The sequence below is a fragment of the Alosa sapidissima genome, chromosome 20 (assembly GCF_018492685.1).
Source record: "Alosa sapidissima isolate fAloSap1 chromosome 20, fAloSap1.pri, whole genome shotgun sequence".
NCBI classification, from domain to species: Eukaryota; Metazoa; Chordata; class Actinopteri; order Clupeiformes; family Clupeidae; genus Alosa; species Alosa sapidissima.
The window spans coordinates 19,777,722-19,793,134 of NC_055976.1; the positions used below are offsets into that span (position 1 = coordinate 19,777,722).

The following is a 15,413-nucleotide window of genomic DNA, read 5'->3' on the forward strand; positions in this document are numbered from 1 at the left end:
CTTAGACCTGAAGAGGTCTAACATACTATGTAACCCACACACACACACATTTACCACACTGCCTTAGGCTGCTGCTGTCCCTGCTGAACTTGGCTTTAAACTCCTTTGACATAAAAGCTCAACTCTTCACCTTTCTTGTTTCAGCACCCTGCTTCTCAGATAGTGAGTTAGTTAGTTAGCTAGTTTTTTGAATTTATTTAAGTTATTTTACCAGTCTTTAATGAATGCACCATACTTCACACTAGTGGTGGCTAGTTTTGTAGGACTGTTATTTGATCATTTTAATGAATGCACTGTTCTTCCTGTAGTCTATATGGAGCCTGATTAGTCGTTGGACTTGGAGGGTAAAATGAGAAGTGGCATTGAAAAGAATGCAACAATGACCTGATAGGTGTTTGTGTGTGTGTGCGTGTGTGTGTGCCTGCGTGCGTGCGTATGTCTCTTCAGGAAGAACTCATCATGGAGATTGTGAACGACCCCGAGAGCAAACCCAAGGAGTTCCGACACTCATACTGGCGGAGCGCTTTGGTCCTGGCGCTGTTCACGCTCGTGGTAAAGAATTTTAGTTGGTGTCTCTCACTAAAGCCTAATGCTGCCCATAAACCAGACCACCTTTATATTTTAAAAGACTTAAGTCTGACACCCTCTCATATCTAAAGACAAGCCACATTTTGTAGTCACAGTACGACTTCAACTACATAGCTTTTAAATTATTTCCCATCATGCACCAAATATCAACAGGAACGAGGTTTGTATATATTTTTTTGTTTCTTCTGCACTGTTGCATGTGCAACATTCCCAACCTGCATTGTTATGTATATAACATAAAATGAGCTCACGTTATGTCTCCAAACATGCATGAGCAGATGAAAGGTCAAGTTTATTATTGTTTAATTAGGCTATAGAGTTGCTTTGTCAGGTGGAATAATTTGATAATTTATAAGAATCAAAATAACAAATAACCTTGAATGGCTGTACTGTAACCACTTTGCCTATAACTGTTTGTTGCTGGAAAGAGCTCAACCGTTGGCTTTTATATTGTCCACATCACTATTTGCATGAGCCAAGACTAAAGCTAAGGGAAAGATTAAGAGGACGATAGGGCTGCAACTTCAGAAAAAAACTTTGGATTTTCATTCCGACTTTGGTAATTAGTCTGTCTGTGAAATCACTGAAAATTTGCTTGATGAACGGCCAGCATAACACGTATGCTGCTGGTAGACCTCCGATGTGTTTGTGTATTTGATGCATACCCATCTGAATGTGTGTGTGTGTGTGGATATTTGTGTGGATGTGTGTGTGTGTTCATCTGTGTGTGTGTCTGTGTCTGTCCCAGCTGGTTGTGATCATTGGGCTGACCCACGCCCTGGTGCTCTTCCGTGTGGTGATGCGGGTTCTCCTAGTGAATCAGGACTGGGAATTCCTGACGACCCACTCTAACACCGCCGTCGTCATGATGGGCGCCACTCTCCACTACATCACCATCCAGGTCATGACCCGGGTGAGAGTTCACGACCTCTGACCCCCCACCCTTGGTTTGGTCTTATTACTATGACGGCATACTCAAAGGAGCTGAAGGATTTCATTCTTGTTGTCATGACTGTCGGTCAGTCGTTCTCAGTGATGTCTAGTCCTTCTGTCAGAAGTTGCACTGTTGGTCAGTTGCGGTCATCTCTGTGACCTCTGATCCCTGATCTCTAACCTCTTGTTCATTGTGACAGGTCAACCGGTATGTGGCCTTCAAGCTGTGTGAGATTGGTAAGTCATAAGCAGCTGGCTGCATTTGATCCTTCAGAGACAGTCCCACTGATCACGTAGCCAGGTTTCAGACTCTTAGAACACTCCATTGGGGAATATGAGAATGGGTTTGGTGAAACCAGGCTACTGACGTCTGGGAGAAAATGTCAGCTAAATGAATTAATGTGTATGTAAATATTTATTTTTGTATTTCTTTCTTTCTTTCTTGTGATTGTTGTTGTGTGATATCAGAGAAATGTCGTTCATTCGCGGCCACTGAGAGGAGCTTCACCGTCAAAATGTTCACCTTCCAATTCTTCACGGCCTTCTCCTCCCTCATATACATTGCATTCTTCCTGGGCAGGTATGGACTGTGTGTGTGTGCGCGCGTGCATGTGTGTGTGTGTGTGTGTGCATGAATGGTGACCCCTGAAGTGCATGCATGTGCATGTCTACTTGAGGACAAATGCTTCAGCTATTTGTTTACACAGAAGATACACAAAGTAAAATGTCACAGAGTGGGAGAGAGAGAGACAGAGAGAGAGACAGATAATGTGTGTTTGTGTGTGTGTGTGTGTCTAAAGTGAGCGAGTGGTTTGTGGGAGTATTGTGTGTGTAACTTCCCTTCCCATGTGCCCTGGTGCAGGATTAATGGGCATCCGGGGAACTATGTGAGACTGGCGGGAAAATGGAGACTAGAGGAGGTGAGTACCACCCTCCACACACACACACACACACATTCACAACCCCCCCCCCCCCAACACACACACACACACACACATCCCCCACCCCCCAACACACACACACACACGTAAATATCTGCATGCACACTGTAACACTGTCTCTTTTTCTTTTCTTTTCTGCTCTGTCTTTTTTCTCTATCTCTGTCACACACACACACACACACACGCACACATATAATATTTTAATGCATGTGTCCTGTTGCAGTGCCACCCCAGCGGTTGCTTGACTGACCTCTTCATCCAGATGGCCGTCATCATGGTGCTCAAACAGACACTCAACAACATCTTTGAGTTCACCATTCCGTAAGCACCTCCCTCACAATCCTACACAGACACACACATATAAATTGCTTTCAGACACGCCCTCCGTGGATCATATGTGGATCATTGTCAAACGTTGGTCCGACCCTTCGGGCGATTCAGATATGAATACTAACATGCTGACATTAATTGTGAACGACACCGACGCACCTGAGCAGAATCTCTGTGTGGTTGAACATGTTATTTGTCCATGTGTTCATACATGTGTGTACAGTATGTGTGGGTGTGCTCATATATGTGTGTGTGTGTGTTTAGCTGGTTCCAGCGCTGCTTCAGACAGACCACAGCTAAGAAGCTGCAGCGTCGCTGCGGCAATTGCTACAGGAAGGCGTGTCGCCAAGAAGACGGCAAGTTAGAGCCATGTGACACATGCAAGCTACGTGACTGGATCAAGAACTACCATTTGCATGATGTCAATTCCTTTAGCCTCTTCAATGAGTACCTGGAAATGGGTGGGTGCAGCACACTGCTGTTTAGTAATGTTTCTGAACTAACTGGTCAATCGACAATCTCTGCTGTTCAGTAATGTTTCTGAACTAACTGGTCAATCGACTCTCTGCTGTTCAGTAATGTTTCTGAACTAACTGTTTAATCTACTCTCTCTGCTGTTCAGTAATGTTTCTGAACTAACTGGTGAATCGACTCTCTCTGCTGTTCAGTCATGCAGTTCAGTTTCACCACCATCTTTGTGGCGGCGTTCCCACTGGCCCCTCTGCTGGCGCTCCTTAACAACATGTTTGAGATCCGCCTCGACGCCATCAAGATGGTCAGCCTAGAGCGCCGCCTAGTGCCCAAGAAGACCAATGACATCGGTAGGACACATGTTTGTGTGTGTGTCTGTATGTATTAGATAGATAGATAGATAGAGCGTATACTGTATATGTATGTGTGTGTGTGTAGAGTGTTCTATGAATTGAGCAAGGCCAAATTAGTGTTACTGAGTAGTTAACAGATTCATATATGTGTGTGTGTGTGTGTGTGTGTGTGTGTGTGTGTGTGTGTGTGTGTATGTGTATGTGATTCCAGGTGTATGGACTAAAGTGTTGGAGGCCATTGGTGTCCTGGCAGTGATTGCTAACGGGCTGGTGATCGGCATCTCGTCTGACTTCATCCCACGGCTGGTGTATCGCTACAACTACGGCCCCTGTGCCAACGGCACCGCCAACGGCCTCGAGTGAGTGACTTACCCACACTTACAGATTCAGTAGTACTATGAACTATGTGCCACCTGACGTTTGTAAGTTGCTTTGGATTTATTAAGTCAATAAGTATGTATGTAAGTAAGTAAGCAGTTGTGGAGAGCTTCCTGTCTAAGCTGTGTGCCACTCAGTATATGGGCTGTGTTGTTCCATCCACTGATCCAGAGTGACCTTTGGACCGGGGCAGCCGTGGCCCACTGGTTAGCACTCTGGACTTGTAACCGGAGGGTTGCCGGTTCGAGCCCCGACCAGTGGGCTGCGGCTGAAGTGCCCTTGAGCAAGGCACCTAACCCCTCACTGCTCCCCGAGCACCGCCATTGTAGCAGGCAGCTCACTGCGCCGGGATTAGTGTGTGCTTCACCTCACTGTGTGTTCACTGTGTGCTGTTTGTGTTTCACTAATTCACCGATTGATTGGGTTAAATGCAGAGACCAAATTTCCCTCACGGGATCAAAAAAGTATATATACTATACTATACTATACTACTATACTATACTTACTACTATACTATACTACTATACTATACTATACTACTATACTATACTATACTACTATACTATACTATATACTTTGTGACCCCACCACTACTCTTCCACTTCCTGGGTGATGAACAGCAGGAACCAGACTAGGAAAAATACAGAAACTTTAGCGTGAAGAAATGCCATACAAGTCTCTTATGAATCAAGATTAAAGGGAAGAATGTGTATACAGTCAGTTATGTGTAAACATTCCTACCAGGGAAGCATTATCAGGTGTAGATAAGGGGAGTGTAATCTCTCTCTCTCTCTCTCTCTCTCTCTCTCTCTCTCTCTCTGAAAGGTGTGTTTCCCCATGCTGTCTCCAGCCTGTCTGTGTGTGTTCTCATTCTGTTCCCAGGCGTACTGTAGCCCAGTGTAAATTGCTGTGTCATTGTCAATGATATTACCCTCTTAGAATCAGACTTAATTTCCCTCATCACGGTTCACCTGTTTCATTTGCACATTCACTAGATGGTGTTGATGTAGTTTGTGTCCCTCATCTCTCTCTCTCACACACGTTCACTAGATGGTGTTGATGTAGTTTGTGCCCCTCATCTCTCTCTCTCACACACGTTCACTACATGGTGTTGATGTAGTTTGTGTCCCTCATCTCTCTCTCTCACACACGTTCACTACATGGTGTTGATGTAGTTTGTGTCCCTCATCTCTCTCTCTCACACACGTTCACTAGATGGTGTTGATGTAGTTTATGTCCCTCATCTCTCTCTCTCACACACGTTCACTACATGGTGTTGATGTAGTTTATGTCCCTCATCTCTCTCTCTCACACACGTTCACTACATGGTGTTGATGTAGTTTATGTGTCCCCTCATCTCTCTCTCTCACACACGTTCACTACATGGTGTTGATGTAGTTTGTGTCCCTCATCTCTCTCTCTCACACACGTTCACTACATGGTGTTGATGTAGTTTGTGTCCCTCATCTCTCTCTCTCACACACGTTCACTAGATGGTGTTGATGTAGTTTGTGTCCCTCATCTCTCTCTCTCACACACGTTCACTACATGGTGTTGATGTAGTTTGTGTCCCTCATCTCTCTCTCTCACACACGTTCACTACATGGTGTTGATGTAGTTTGTGTCCCTCATCTCTCTCTCTCACACACGTTCACTACATGGTGTTGATGTAGTTTGTGTCCCTCATCTCTCTCTCTCACACACGTTCACTAGATGGTGTTGATGTAGTTTGTGTCCCTCATCTCTCTCTCTCACACACGTTCACTACATGGTGTTGATGTAGTTTGTGTCCCTCATCTCTCTCTCTCACACACGTTCACTACATGGTGTTGATGTAGTTTGTGTCCCTCATCTCTCTCTCTCACACACGTTCACTACATGGTGTTGATGTAGTTTGTGTCCCTCATCTCTCTCTCTCACACACGTTCACTACATGGTGTTGATGTAGTTTGTGTCCCTCATCTCTCTCTCTCACACACGTTCACTACATGGTGTTGATGTAGTTTATGTCCCTCATCTCTCTCTCTCACACACGTTCACTACATGGTGTTGATGTAGTTTATGTGTCCCCTCATCTCTCTCTCTCACACACGTTCACTACATGGTGTTGATGTAGTTTGTGTCCCTCATCTCTCTCTCTCACACACGTTCACTACATGGTGTTGATGTAGTTTGTGTCCCTCATCTCTCTCTCTCACACACGTTCACTAGATGGTGTTGATGTAGTTTGTGTCCCTCATCTCTCTCTCTCACACACGTTCACTACATGGTGTTGATGTAGTTTGTGTCCCTCATCTCTCTCTCTCACACACGTTCACTAGATGGTGTTGATGTAGTTTGTGTCCCTCATCTCTCTCTCTCACACACGTTCACTACATGGTGTTGATGTAGTTTGTGTCCCTCATCTCTCTCTCTCACACACGTTCACTACATGGTGTTGATGTAGTTTGTGTCCCTCATCTCTCTCTCTCACACACGTTCACTACATGGTGTTGATGTAGTTTGTGTCCCTCATCTCTCTCTCTCACACACGTTCACTAGATGGTGTTGATGTAGTTTGTGTCCCTCATCTCTCTCTCTCACACACGTTCACTACATGGTGTTGATGTAGTTTGTGTCCCTCATCTCTCTCTCTCACACACGTTCACTAGATGGTGTTGATGTAGTTTGTGTCCCTCATCTCTCTCTCTCACACACGTTCACTAGATGGTGTTGATGTAGTTTGTGTCCCTCATCTCTCTCTCTCACACACGTTCACTAGATGGTGTTCATGTAGTTTGTGTCCCTCATCTCTCTCTCTCACACACGTTCACTACATGGTGTTGATGTAGTTTGTGTCCCTCATCTCTCTCTCTCACACACGTTCACTAGATGGTGTTGATGTAGTTTGTGTCCCTCATCTCTCTCTCTCACACACGTTCACTACATGGTGTTGATGTAGTTTGTGTCCCTCATCTCTCTCTCTCACACACATTCACTACATGGTGTTGATGTAGTTTGTGTCCCTCATCTCTCTCTCTCACACACGTTCACTAGATGGTGTTGATGTAGTTTGTGTCCCTCATCTCTCTCTCTCACACACGTTCACTAGATGGTGTTGATGTAGTTTGTGTCCCTCATCTCTCTCTCTCACACACGTTCACTACATGGTGTTGATGTAGTTTGTGTCCCTCATCTCTCTCTCTCACACACATTCACTAGATGGTGTTGATGTAGTTTATGTGTCCCCTCATCTCTCTCACACATGTTCGATAGATGGTGTTGATGTAATTTACATCTCTCACACACGTTCACTAGATGGTGTTGATGTAGTTTATGTGTCCCCTTATCACAATCATTCTCTAATCTCTACTCCACTTCCTCTTCCCCCTCTCGCCATTGTTTTCCCCTTCTCTACCTCGCATTTCTGTCTCTCTCTCTCTCTCACTCACTCATCCCCCTCTCCCCCCTTTCCCTCTTCCCTTTGTCTCTCCCTCCCTCCTGCTGTCTCACTCCTCCCTCTCTCACTCCATCTCTCTACCCTGTCCCTCTCTCTCATCTCTCTGCCTTCTCCCTTCCTCTCTCCATCTCTCCCTTCCTCCATCTTTCCTTTTCTCTTTCCCCCTCTCTCACTCTTCCCTCTCCCCCCCCCCTTTCTCTCCACCTCCCCCTCCCTCCCTCTGCTCCAGTTGTATGACAGGCTACATTAATGACACTCTGTCCACGGCGTACATGTCAGATGAGCGGGTGCGGAAGGACTTCTATCCTCGACAGATGATGAACGCCACTCAGTGCAGGTGAGACCATGGAGCAAAAGGCTCATTACCACCACCTAGTTTTCATCACATCATACATCATATAAACAACTCGCCATAGACTTGGGGCTCGTTTCTAGAAAGCGTCGTTTGCTAACTTGCGTCGCAACCTTGGTAGTTTGCTCCATCGTTCTTGGATTTGGTGTTTCTAGAAAGGATAGTTCGAACTGTCAATCGCAAACAAGGACGCAAAGTTTGATCGGTTGAACTATTGCCCCTAGGCAGTCGCACTTGTGTCGTTCCTTGGTAGTTCCTGTTGGTGTCCGGAGCGCCTAACCAAAAATCACAACCGCCTAACCAAAAATTACGAAGTGGATGTTTATCATGTGACTCAATAATTGGTCTATCCTGTAGCTTTATTTTGATTAAGAGACTGACTCCCCTCATCAATCCCTTCGCTCATTCTTGCTATTTAGTATTGCCTTGCTTTTTGATAAGCTAGTATTATAATCTTCACAGACTCTTAAAATCAGCACAGTGATAAATGGCTAAAGCAGGTGTCTTGTTATCCCAGTGTTGTGGGTTCAATTTTCTTATGATGTGAGATTTGCTTCTCGCTACCTGCAGGTGAACTAGTGTGACACGTAGATTCAATTGTTTTTGACTGATGTCTTGTACCTATGGTCTCTCGATGTAGAGTAACTATATACATAAATATGTATGGTCAAAACCTATTGTTGTGTCTCGTAGGCCTACTCTTACTCAGAGGTGAAAAGAAGAGATAGGATGCGAACTCCGGCCGAGCGCGTAGTGCACTGAAGCGCTGCCGTTAAGCCACGAGACAATTGAAAACATATGCGATACCCAGACATTCATCCATATTTTTTCCAACATAGATATTTAACACAAATAATGACACGTATTGGTCGGCTTCAGTAAAATGTTTTATATACTTGCAATAGGTTTAGGTTTTTGCAGATGACGATGACAATGCCAGCATTAATCACTCGGTTTAAATTAGAAAAATGTCAACATAGGCCGTGGCAGAAAATTTCTAGGGGTGGGGTATTACACGTTGCCACTGTTTCCACCAACGATATGTATCGCTGCATCATCAACAACGTTGTTGGAACTACAGTGTTCGAACGTCGGAGGTAGCGAATTGCGACACAGGTACGATGCTTTCTGGAAACAGGTATAACAATGTTGTTGTTTGGTCGCAAGTTGCGTCGTACCATGGTGGTTGAGCAACGTCGTTGCTAACTTTTCTAGAAACGACCCCCAGGTGTACAATAGCAATTTTTTAAGACAATGCGCTAAGCCACTCCCTAAGTTGTTAATTGCCACACCCCTGGGTGCATTGGTTAAAAGATAAACGTGCAAAATAAGGAATTAAAGTTTGCGCCGGGTGGAAAACGAGTTTTACGCCATGCACCAGGGTGCAAAATACAGCCCTGAGACAGTCCCTCCAGGAATTCGCGATGTTGCGATCGCAACAATTAAGGCAAATTTAGCAAATCCTTGTGAATTCTGGGCGACCTCGCAATTTTCAGTTTCAAACACTGCAAATTTGACCAATCATCATGGTTTCCCCGTGAAATTTCACCTACCACAACAGCCCCTCGCGCAGAATATTGACTCAGATGCCACACTCACTTCTGCAGACACACTGCCCTATAACTTGTTCACTCCTCTGCAGTTTTGATGACAATAAATAGAAGGCTAACGTTAATGATCTGCTTTACTTGCATCTGTCATCTCAACCTAGCTATGAAAGTAAGTTAATTAAGGCCTACTTGGTTTACTGACATTTGAGTAGGCTACAATATGCAACCTATTGGCAAACATTTACACCTGGAGATGTCGTTTTAGCTCGTGTCATGTTTGCTAGCTTGTGGGCTCAGTTTGTGTAGTGCAGTGCTACCAAAATCATAGAAATGAATAACATTGTAAGACATTTACCTCTTCTATGGTAAAGAATGATTTCATACAAGATATTTTTTAACATTTATTTTAACTAATGACATAGAAAACATCCCGAATTCTATCCACATATCGTAATGCACTATGCAAAAAGTTATTTCCAGTCGTAGCCGAACACAGTGAAATGCAAGCGTTCCAATCCACTTAGATATGTTATTACACTACTCTCCTTAAAGTGGCAGGCAGTCAATTAGACTTACACACCACCAATGTAATGTAATAACATTAAAGAAAATGAGTCTAATAGTTTAAATCAATATGAAATTACTAGATACTTAGTTGGCTATTAGTAATTATGCAAGTCACAGAATATGAATTATTAAAAAGATATGAACTTAATATGAATTACAACATATATGAATGTATTGAAACATATGACATTATGCCATCTCTTTAGGGGGCTGTCTTTTTTGGACAGTTCTACGAAAGGTTATACTGCTTTGTGAATTACCCCAGTCAAAGTATTTACACAAATAAAGTAGGCCTACTTTGATTTTCTGTAACCCTTTACCTTTACTTATCCTTTTTAATACGCATCAAGATGATCCGTGTAATTTTGGTCTTACTAACCTTAATTACCCTCAATTAAAAAAAAAAAATATATATATATATATATATATATATATTTTTGCAACTATTTTTGCAATTTTCACTTCCTCTCGCAATTTCTTTGCAACAAACAGCTAAAAACACCACAACTTCCATCGCAATTTTTTAGAAAAATTGTCGCGAAATCAGGCATTTTAGATCGCAACAATCTCAAAAAATCCTCGCAAAATCCTGGAGGGACTGCTAAGACAACAATGGACAAAGCTACAGTTATGAACAAAATCATCCATACCCCTGGCAAATATTGATTTAATGTCTGTTTTCTCTTGACCAATTTGAACCATTTTGAGAGCTGTAAAGGCAAATAAAGATGTTTCCAATAGTTTTGGACACGCCATTTTTCACAAAAAATGTAAAAAAAGATGAAAACGCTTATTTTCTGACTCCATGTTTCTACCACATTGTCTCATTTTGGCATGTACCAGTGTTATTTTCAATCAGAATAAACATTAATCAAGAAAAACATTAAATCAATACTTGCCAGGGCTATGAATCATTTTGTTCCGAACTGTATTATGTTAAACTTGTCATGCTATCCTTGCTTCATTGGGTATCATGCTTCAAAGAAGCAATGCACAAATACTGTCATATTATAGGGCCTACCTAATATGTTATCTTGGGGCCCAAACCGACATTGTTAACGCCTTGCTCCTCCAGCTGAAAGAAAGAAACACACACTGAACTGAATCAATGTTTATGTTTTGTAGTTTAGCATTTCTAGCATACCATGCTACATTGGTGGCATTAGATGGTGTAGTGATGGGGACCGTATGGTTATGTTTTTGTCAGTTATAAAGACTACCGCAGAAATGAGGACTACACTCTCACCTCCCAGTACTGGTTCATTCTGGCCATCCGCTTCGCCTTCGTCATTCTGTTTGAGGTACGTCCGACTCCTACAGGGGCTGGGAGATCTGTCCACTGACCTGGAAATAATTAATTGCATTTGATCGTAAAAGGTTAACTGTACGGATTACTGTTACCCACGATTGAACGTTTCCCTATGGCAGGGAGCACTGTACGGAACACTGTTATACCCCACATGTTGTTGTGCTGAGTTCTAAGAACAGAGAGTACAAGTTAAGTGTGCACCCAGACAGACAGGAACTGCACCTGTCACAGGTAACAGGGCGTTCTTTTGGACTAGACCGTCCCATTTAAAAAAACGTTGGTCCAGCCAGGTCCGGTCTAAGCGGTCACAGATGACCAGTGCTAGGTAGCACGAATGCTCCGAAGCATCCGGCCCCTGAAATGAGACACGCCCACAGGGTGCAGTTCCTGTCTGTCTGGGTGCACACTTACTGTAACTTGTACTCTCTGTTCTTAGAACTCAGCACAACAACATTTAACTTGAACTCTCTGTTCTTAGAACTCAGCACAACAATGGGTCTGTTTGAAATGGAAGACAGCTGCCTACCGCCTCCCTCCCTACATAGAGAGCTGTCTAAATAACTAGACATGACTTTGGATTAAATGCATCTTGTTTCAGACGTTGCCGCAAGGGATTATGGGTAGGAGGGAGCATGAAGTGTGCATCCAAAAATACATATATCATACATATATACATACATATATCTGTATCTGCCTCCAAAAATGACAGTTATTTGGGAATTCTAAGATATCTTAGAAGGCAGCAGAATTTGTTTTTTTCGGTTTCGAACCGCACTTGCTGCCTTGCTCCCCAGTTAGATATCTTAAAAGGCAGCAACTTTACCCGCAACTAGCCTAATATGCATGAGAACAGATTTGAGGGAGTTGCAGCTGTTAGCATCAGCACGGTCATATTAACACAGCAGGCACTAGCCCAGTGAAGGATCGTGTAAACCCTATCCCCAGAAACCAGTTTCAAACCAAGCTTGCGCTGATATGATGCATGATCACTGATCAAATTGCTATTTTCTGACAGGATGAGCACAACCATGCAGGTTCTCTGAATCTCAAGCTCGCCTAGCATCTTAATGCTGTAATTCACAGCACGGTGAATGACAAACAGTGACAAAATGATGTTGACAAAATGTTGTTTATGAGTTCATAGCCTGGTTATTTATCAAGTACTATATCACGTTTTATATGTTATTATGATCACTTGCATCGCATTACCATGGGGTTACTGTGTAGGTAGTGGCTACGGTTAACTTAACATGCCCACCATTACACTGGAGAGATGTTAGAAAACTTTTAAACTTTTTTTTTATTCTCCCGAGACGCTAGCTACTTAAGGTAGTTCGCTCATTATCTCAGATCAGTGAAGAACTACCAGAGAAAAAAAGCTTTTGTAGGCTACACGCAGTCTCTGTAGGCAACACTGTTTACAGCTCTTGAGTCACGTACTAGGTCATTTTTTTTATAACGATAATTTAGATAGGCCTAGGCTACACTTATGGGGTGGGTGCTATTGCGTTTTCTAAAGAATCTCCCGTCTTGGTTTTGTACAGAAATTAATATTAAGTGACACATACGTAAAAGGGAGAAAAAAAGGTCACCTTCCGATATTTAGCAGGCTACGGTCTGGAATTTAATTTAATATTGTTGTAATGGTAGGATAACTACACAGTTTACACAATAATTACACTGTGTTATAAATATTGTATATCAATGTATTTATTGTCTGTCAATTAACAAAATTTACTGTACATAAATTCGTCACTTAAAACACACAGCAATGCCACTTACACATTATATAACAACCAGACTACACACCTTATAACAAAGACATATACTGAGTTCAACATACCTGTACACATTGACATAAAACAAGAAAACTTGTGACATGCAGTCTTCATACACACGGGATATCAGTAACCTGTTAGTAGAGAAAACAGTGTACTTAATCTAAATGCATCAAATACAAAATCACACCGTACGTATCTAAGTTTGCTTGTTCACTAACATTACCTACCTACCTACATATTTTATAGAGTAAAACAAATGTTCATAATGCGGCTAACAAACAAGTATACCTTTCCTCAGATCAGCAACCGAAGACTGAGGAAAAACCGGAGATGCCAACAAAACGAAACTTAATCTCTTAAAGGGGCAGTACAGGTTCACATGCTCTAAAACTAATACAGGGAAACGAAAATAAATCAGGATTTGGTGAAGCTTCACGAAGCTATTGCAAATAAAATATGAAATATGTATTTATTTATTAACTCTGTTACATACATCCCTCCTGAAATTCACCAACATCCTGGTGTTAGGAGTGCTTTTGAAAAACTGGGTAATGTCTCACACTGGTACACTGGTTCAAGACCACTAACTATCAACTCAAGTCCACTAACTATCAACTCAAAAAGGTTACCTCTCATGCAAGGTTAAGAGAAAATAAGAGGTTGATCAAGTCCCTTAACTCCCTTAGATAAATGTGATGCCTGTTACACCACACACACTTGGCCCTAAATACCCACTAATAACCATTCATATGGAAGGAATCAAAGTCAAAATACTCAAAACAAAACAAAAAACCTGGTTAAACTCTATATGATTAACCCTTCAAGAATGGTCTTTGAACCATAGATTCTATTAGCCTGTTCACTGATTTCACTAATCTACCTGCATGAGTCGTAACATGGCCACCGGCCTCAGTACTTCTGTCTGGTAGATCAGGAGCATGTATATCAGTCTGTGTTGAATGTAGTGTATCTGCCTGTGAAGCAGCTGGTGTGGGTGAGGTACGACTGAATCATCAAATGGTGAAACAATAGATTCCTCTAATCGATCACTTGTGTCATCTTCCTGAGCTGCTGATTCTTCAGCTGCATCCTCATCATTGTCACAGTCCTCATCAGACTCATTATTTATCATTGACTGATCATGATCATGTGAGTCCTCATCCACAGTAGTCTCAAGGAGTGGTAAGAAATTCACCTCTAGTAACAGATTCTGGTGAACAGTCCTTATACGTCCTGTGGTATCCTTTATCTTATACACGTGAAGACGAGGATTTGATCCAATGACTGTGTAGACCCCATCCTCCCACTTGTCCGCCAACTTTCTCTTCCCTCTTTCTCCCTTATTTGCTACTAGAACACGATCTCCCACAGACAGGTAAGTGCCTTTGACTCGTTTGTTGTATTGCTGAGTCTGATGTTGTTGCTCGGCAGAGGAGTGTTTCTGTGCAATTTCCATAGCACTTTTTAGGCCAGAGAGCAGAGACTTTGCGTAAGTGTCATAGTTGACGACTCCAGGGTCATTAAGAACTGGCTTAAACATGATGTCTACTGGCAATCTAGGGATGCGCCCAAACATCAAAAACAAAATGGGCGTAACCCGTAGTTTCATGGACAGTAGCATTGTATGCAAATGTGAGTGTTTGAATTTGCTGGAGCCATTGATGTTTTGCCTTGAGAGGCAGAGTACGAAGCATACTACCCAAAGTACGATTAAATCGTTCTGTAGCACCATTTCCCATTGGGTGATAGGCTGTCGTACGTGATTTTGCAACACCTGCTAGCCGTAGGAGCTCTGCTATCAGATTACTCTCAAAATTTGTGCCCTGATCAGAATGCATTCTCTCCGGGAAACGGTAAACACAAAATACATTGTCCCACAGTTTCTTGGCGACTTGTTTGGCTGTCTGATTAACACAGGGGAAAGCGTGAGCAAGCTTTGTGAAGTGATCGGTTACCACCAGAACGTCCACTGAGCGCTGCTTACTATCCTCTGCGGACCAGAAGTCCATACATACAAGTTCCATCGGAAATGAGCTCTTGATACTTTCTAAAGGCGCACGAGCAGCAGGGTCTGGGGACTTTGCGAGCACACATCTCTGGCAACATCAAACATATCCTCTAATGTCGCTCTCCATATTAGACCAATAGAAGCGCTGTCTTGCAAGCGATAGAGTTTGGTCCTGTCCCTGATGACCTGCAAAATCATGAAGGCCTGTTAATGCTCTGTCCTTAAGACTATCAGGTAAAACATATTGGTATCTTTTCTGTTTGGACACAGGATCCTTTGACATTCTATACAAAATGTCATTCTGAACTTCCAGTTTGTCTAACTGCTTGAACAGCCTAAGGACCTTTGAATGAACACCATGCCTTTCACGTCTACTTGGCCGCCTTCTGGCAGTGACAAAGGGCAGCACTTTT

General features: G+C 42.8%; 1 protein-coding gene across 3 annotated transcripts in view; it reads left to right on the forward strand.

Moving 5' to 3' along the window:
• The window catches only part of ano9b (anoctamin 9b), a 33,382-nt gene that overhangs the window by 11,072 nt on the left and 6,897 nt on the right, over positions 1-15,413 (forward strand). For 2 of the 3 annotated variants that reach the window (XM_042074274.1, XM_042074273.1), the window contains exons 12-22: positions 448-552; positions 1,337-1,501; positions 1,722-1,758; positions 1,990-2,101; positions 2,384-2,441; positions 2,686-2,783; positions 3,057-3,253; positions 3,461-3,613; positions 3,828-3,975; positions 7,663-7,770; positions 11,110-11,203. In XM_042074274.1, the coding sequence (XP_041930208.1) occupies positions 448-552; positions 1,337-1,501; positions 1,722-1,758; positions 1,990-2,101; positions 2,384-2,441; positions 2,686-2,783; positions 3,057-3,253; positions 3,461-3,613; positions 3,828-3,975; positions 7,663-7,770; positions 11,110-11,203 (1,275 nt within the window). The remainder of the gene's footprint in view (positions 1-447; positions 553-1,336; positions 1,502-1,721; positions 1,759-1,989; positions 2,102-2,383; positions 2,442-2,685; positions 2,784-3,056; positions 3,254-3,460; positions 3,614-3,827; positions 3,976-7,662; positions 7,771-11,109; positions 11,204-15,413) is intronic. The other variant, XR_006025706.1, reaches the window with a different exon arrangement.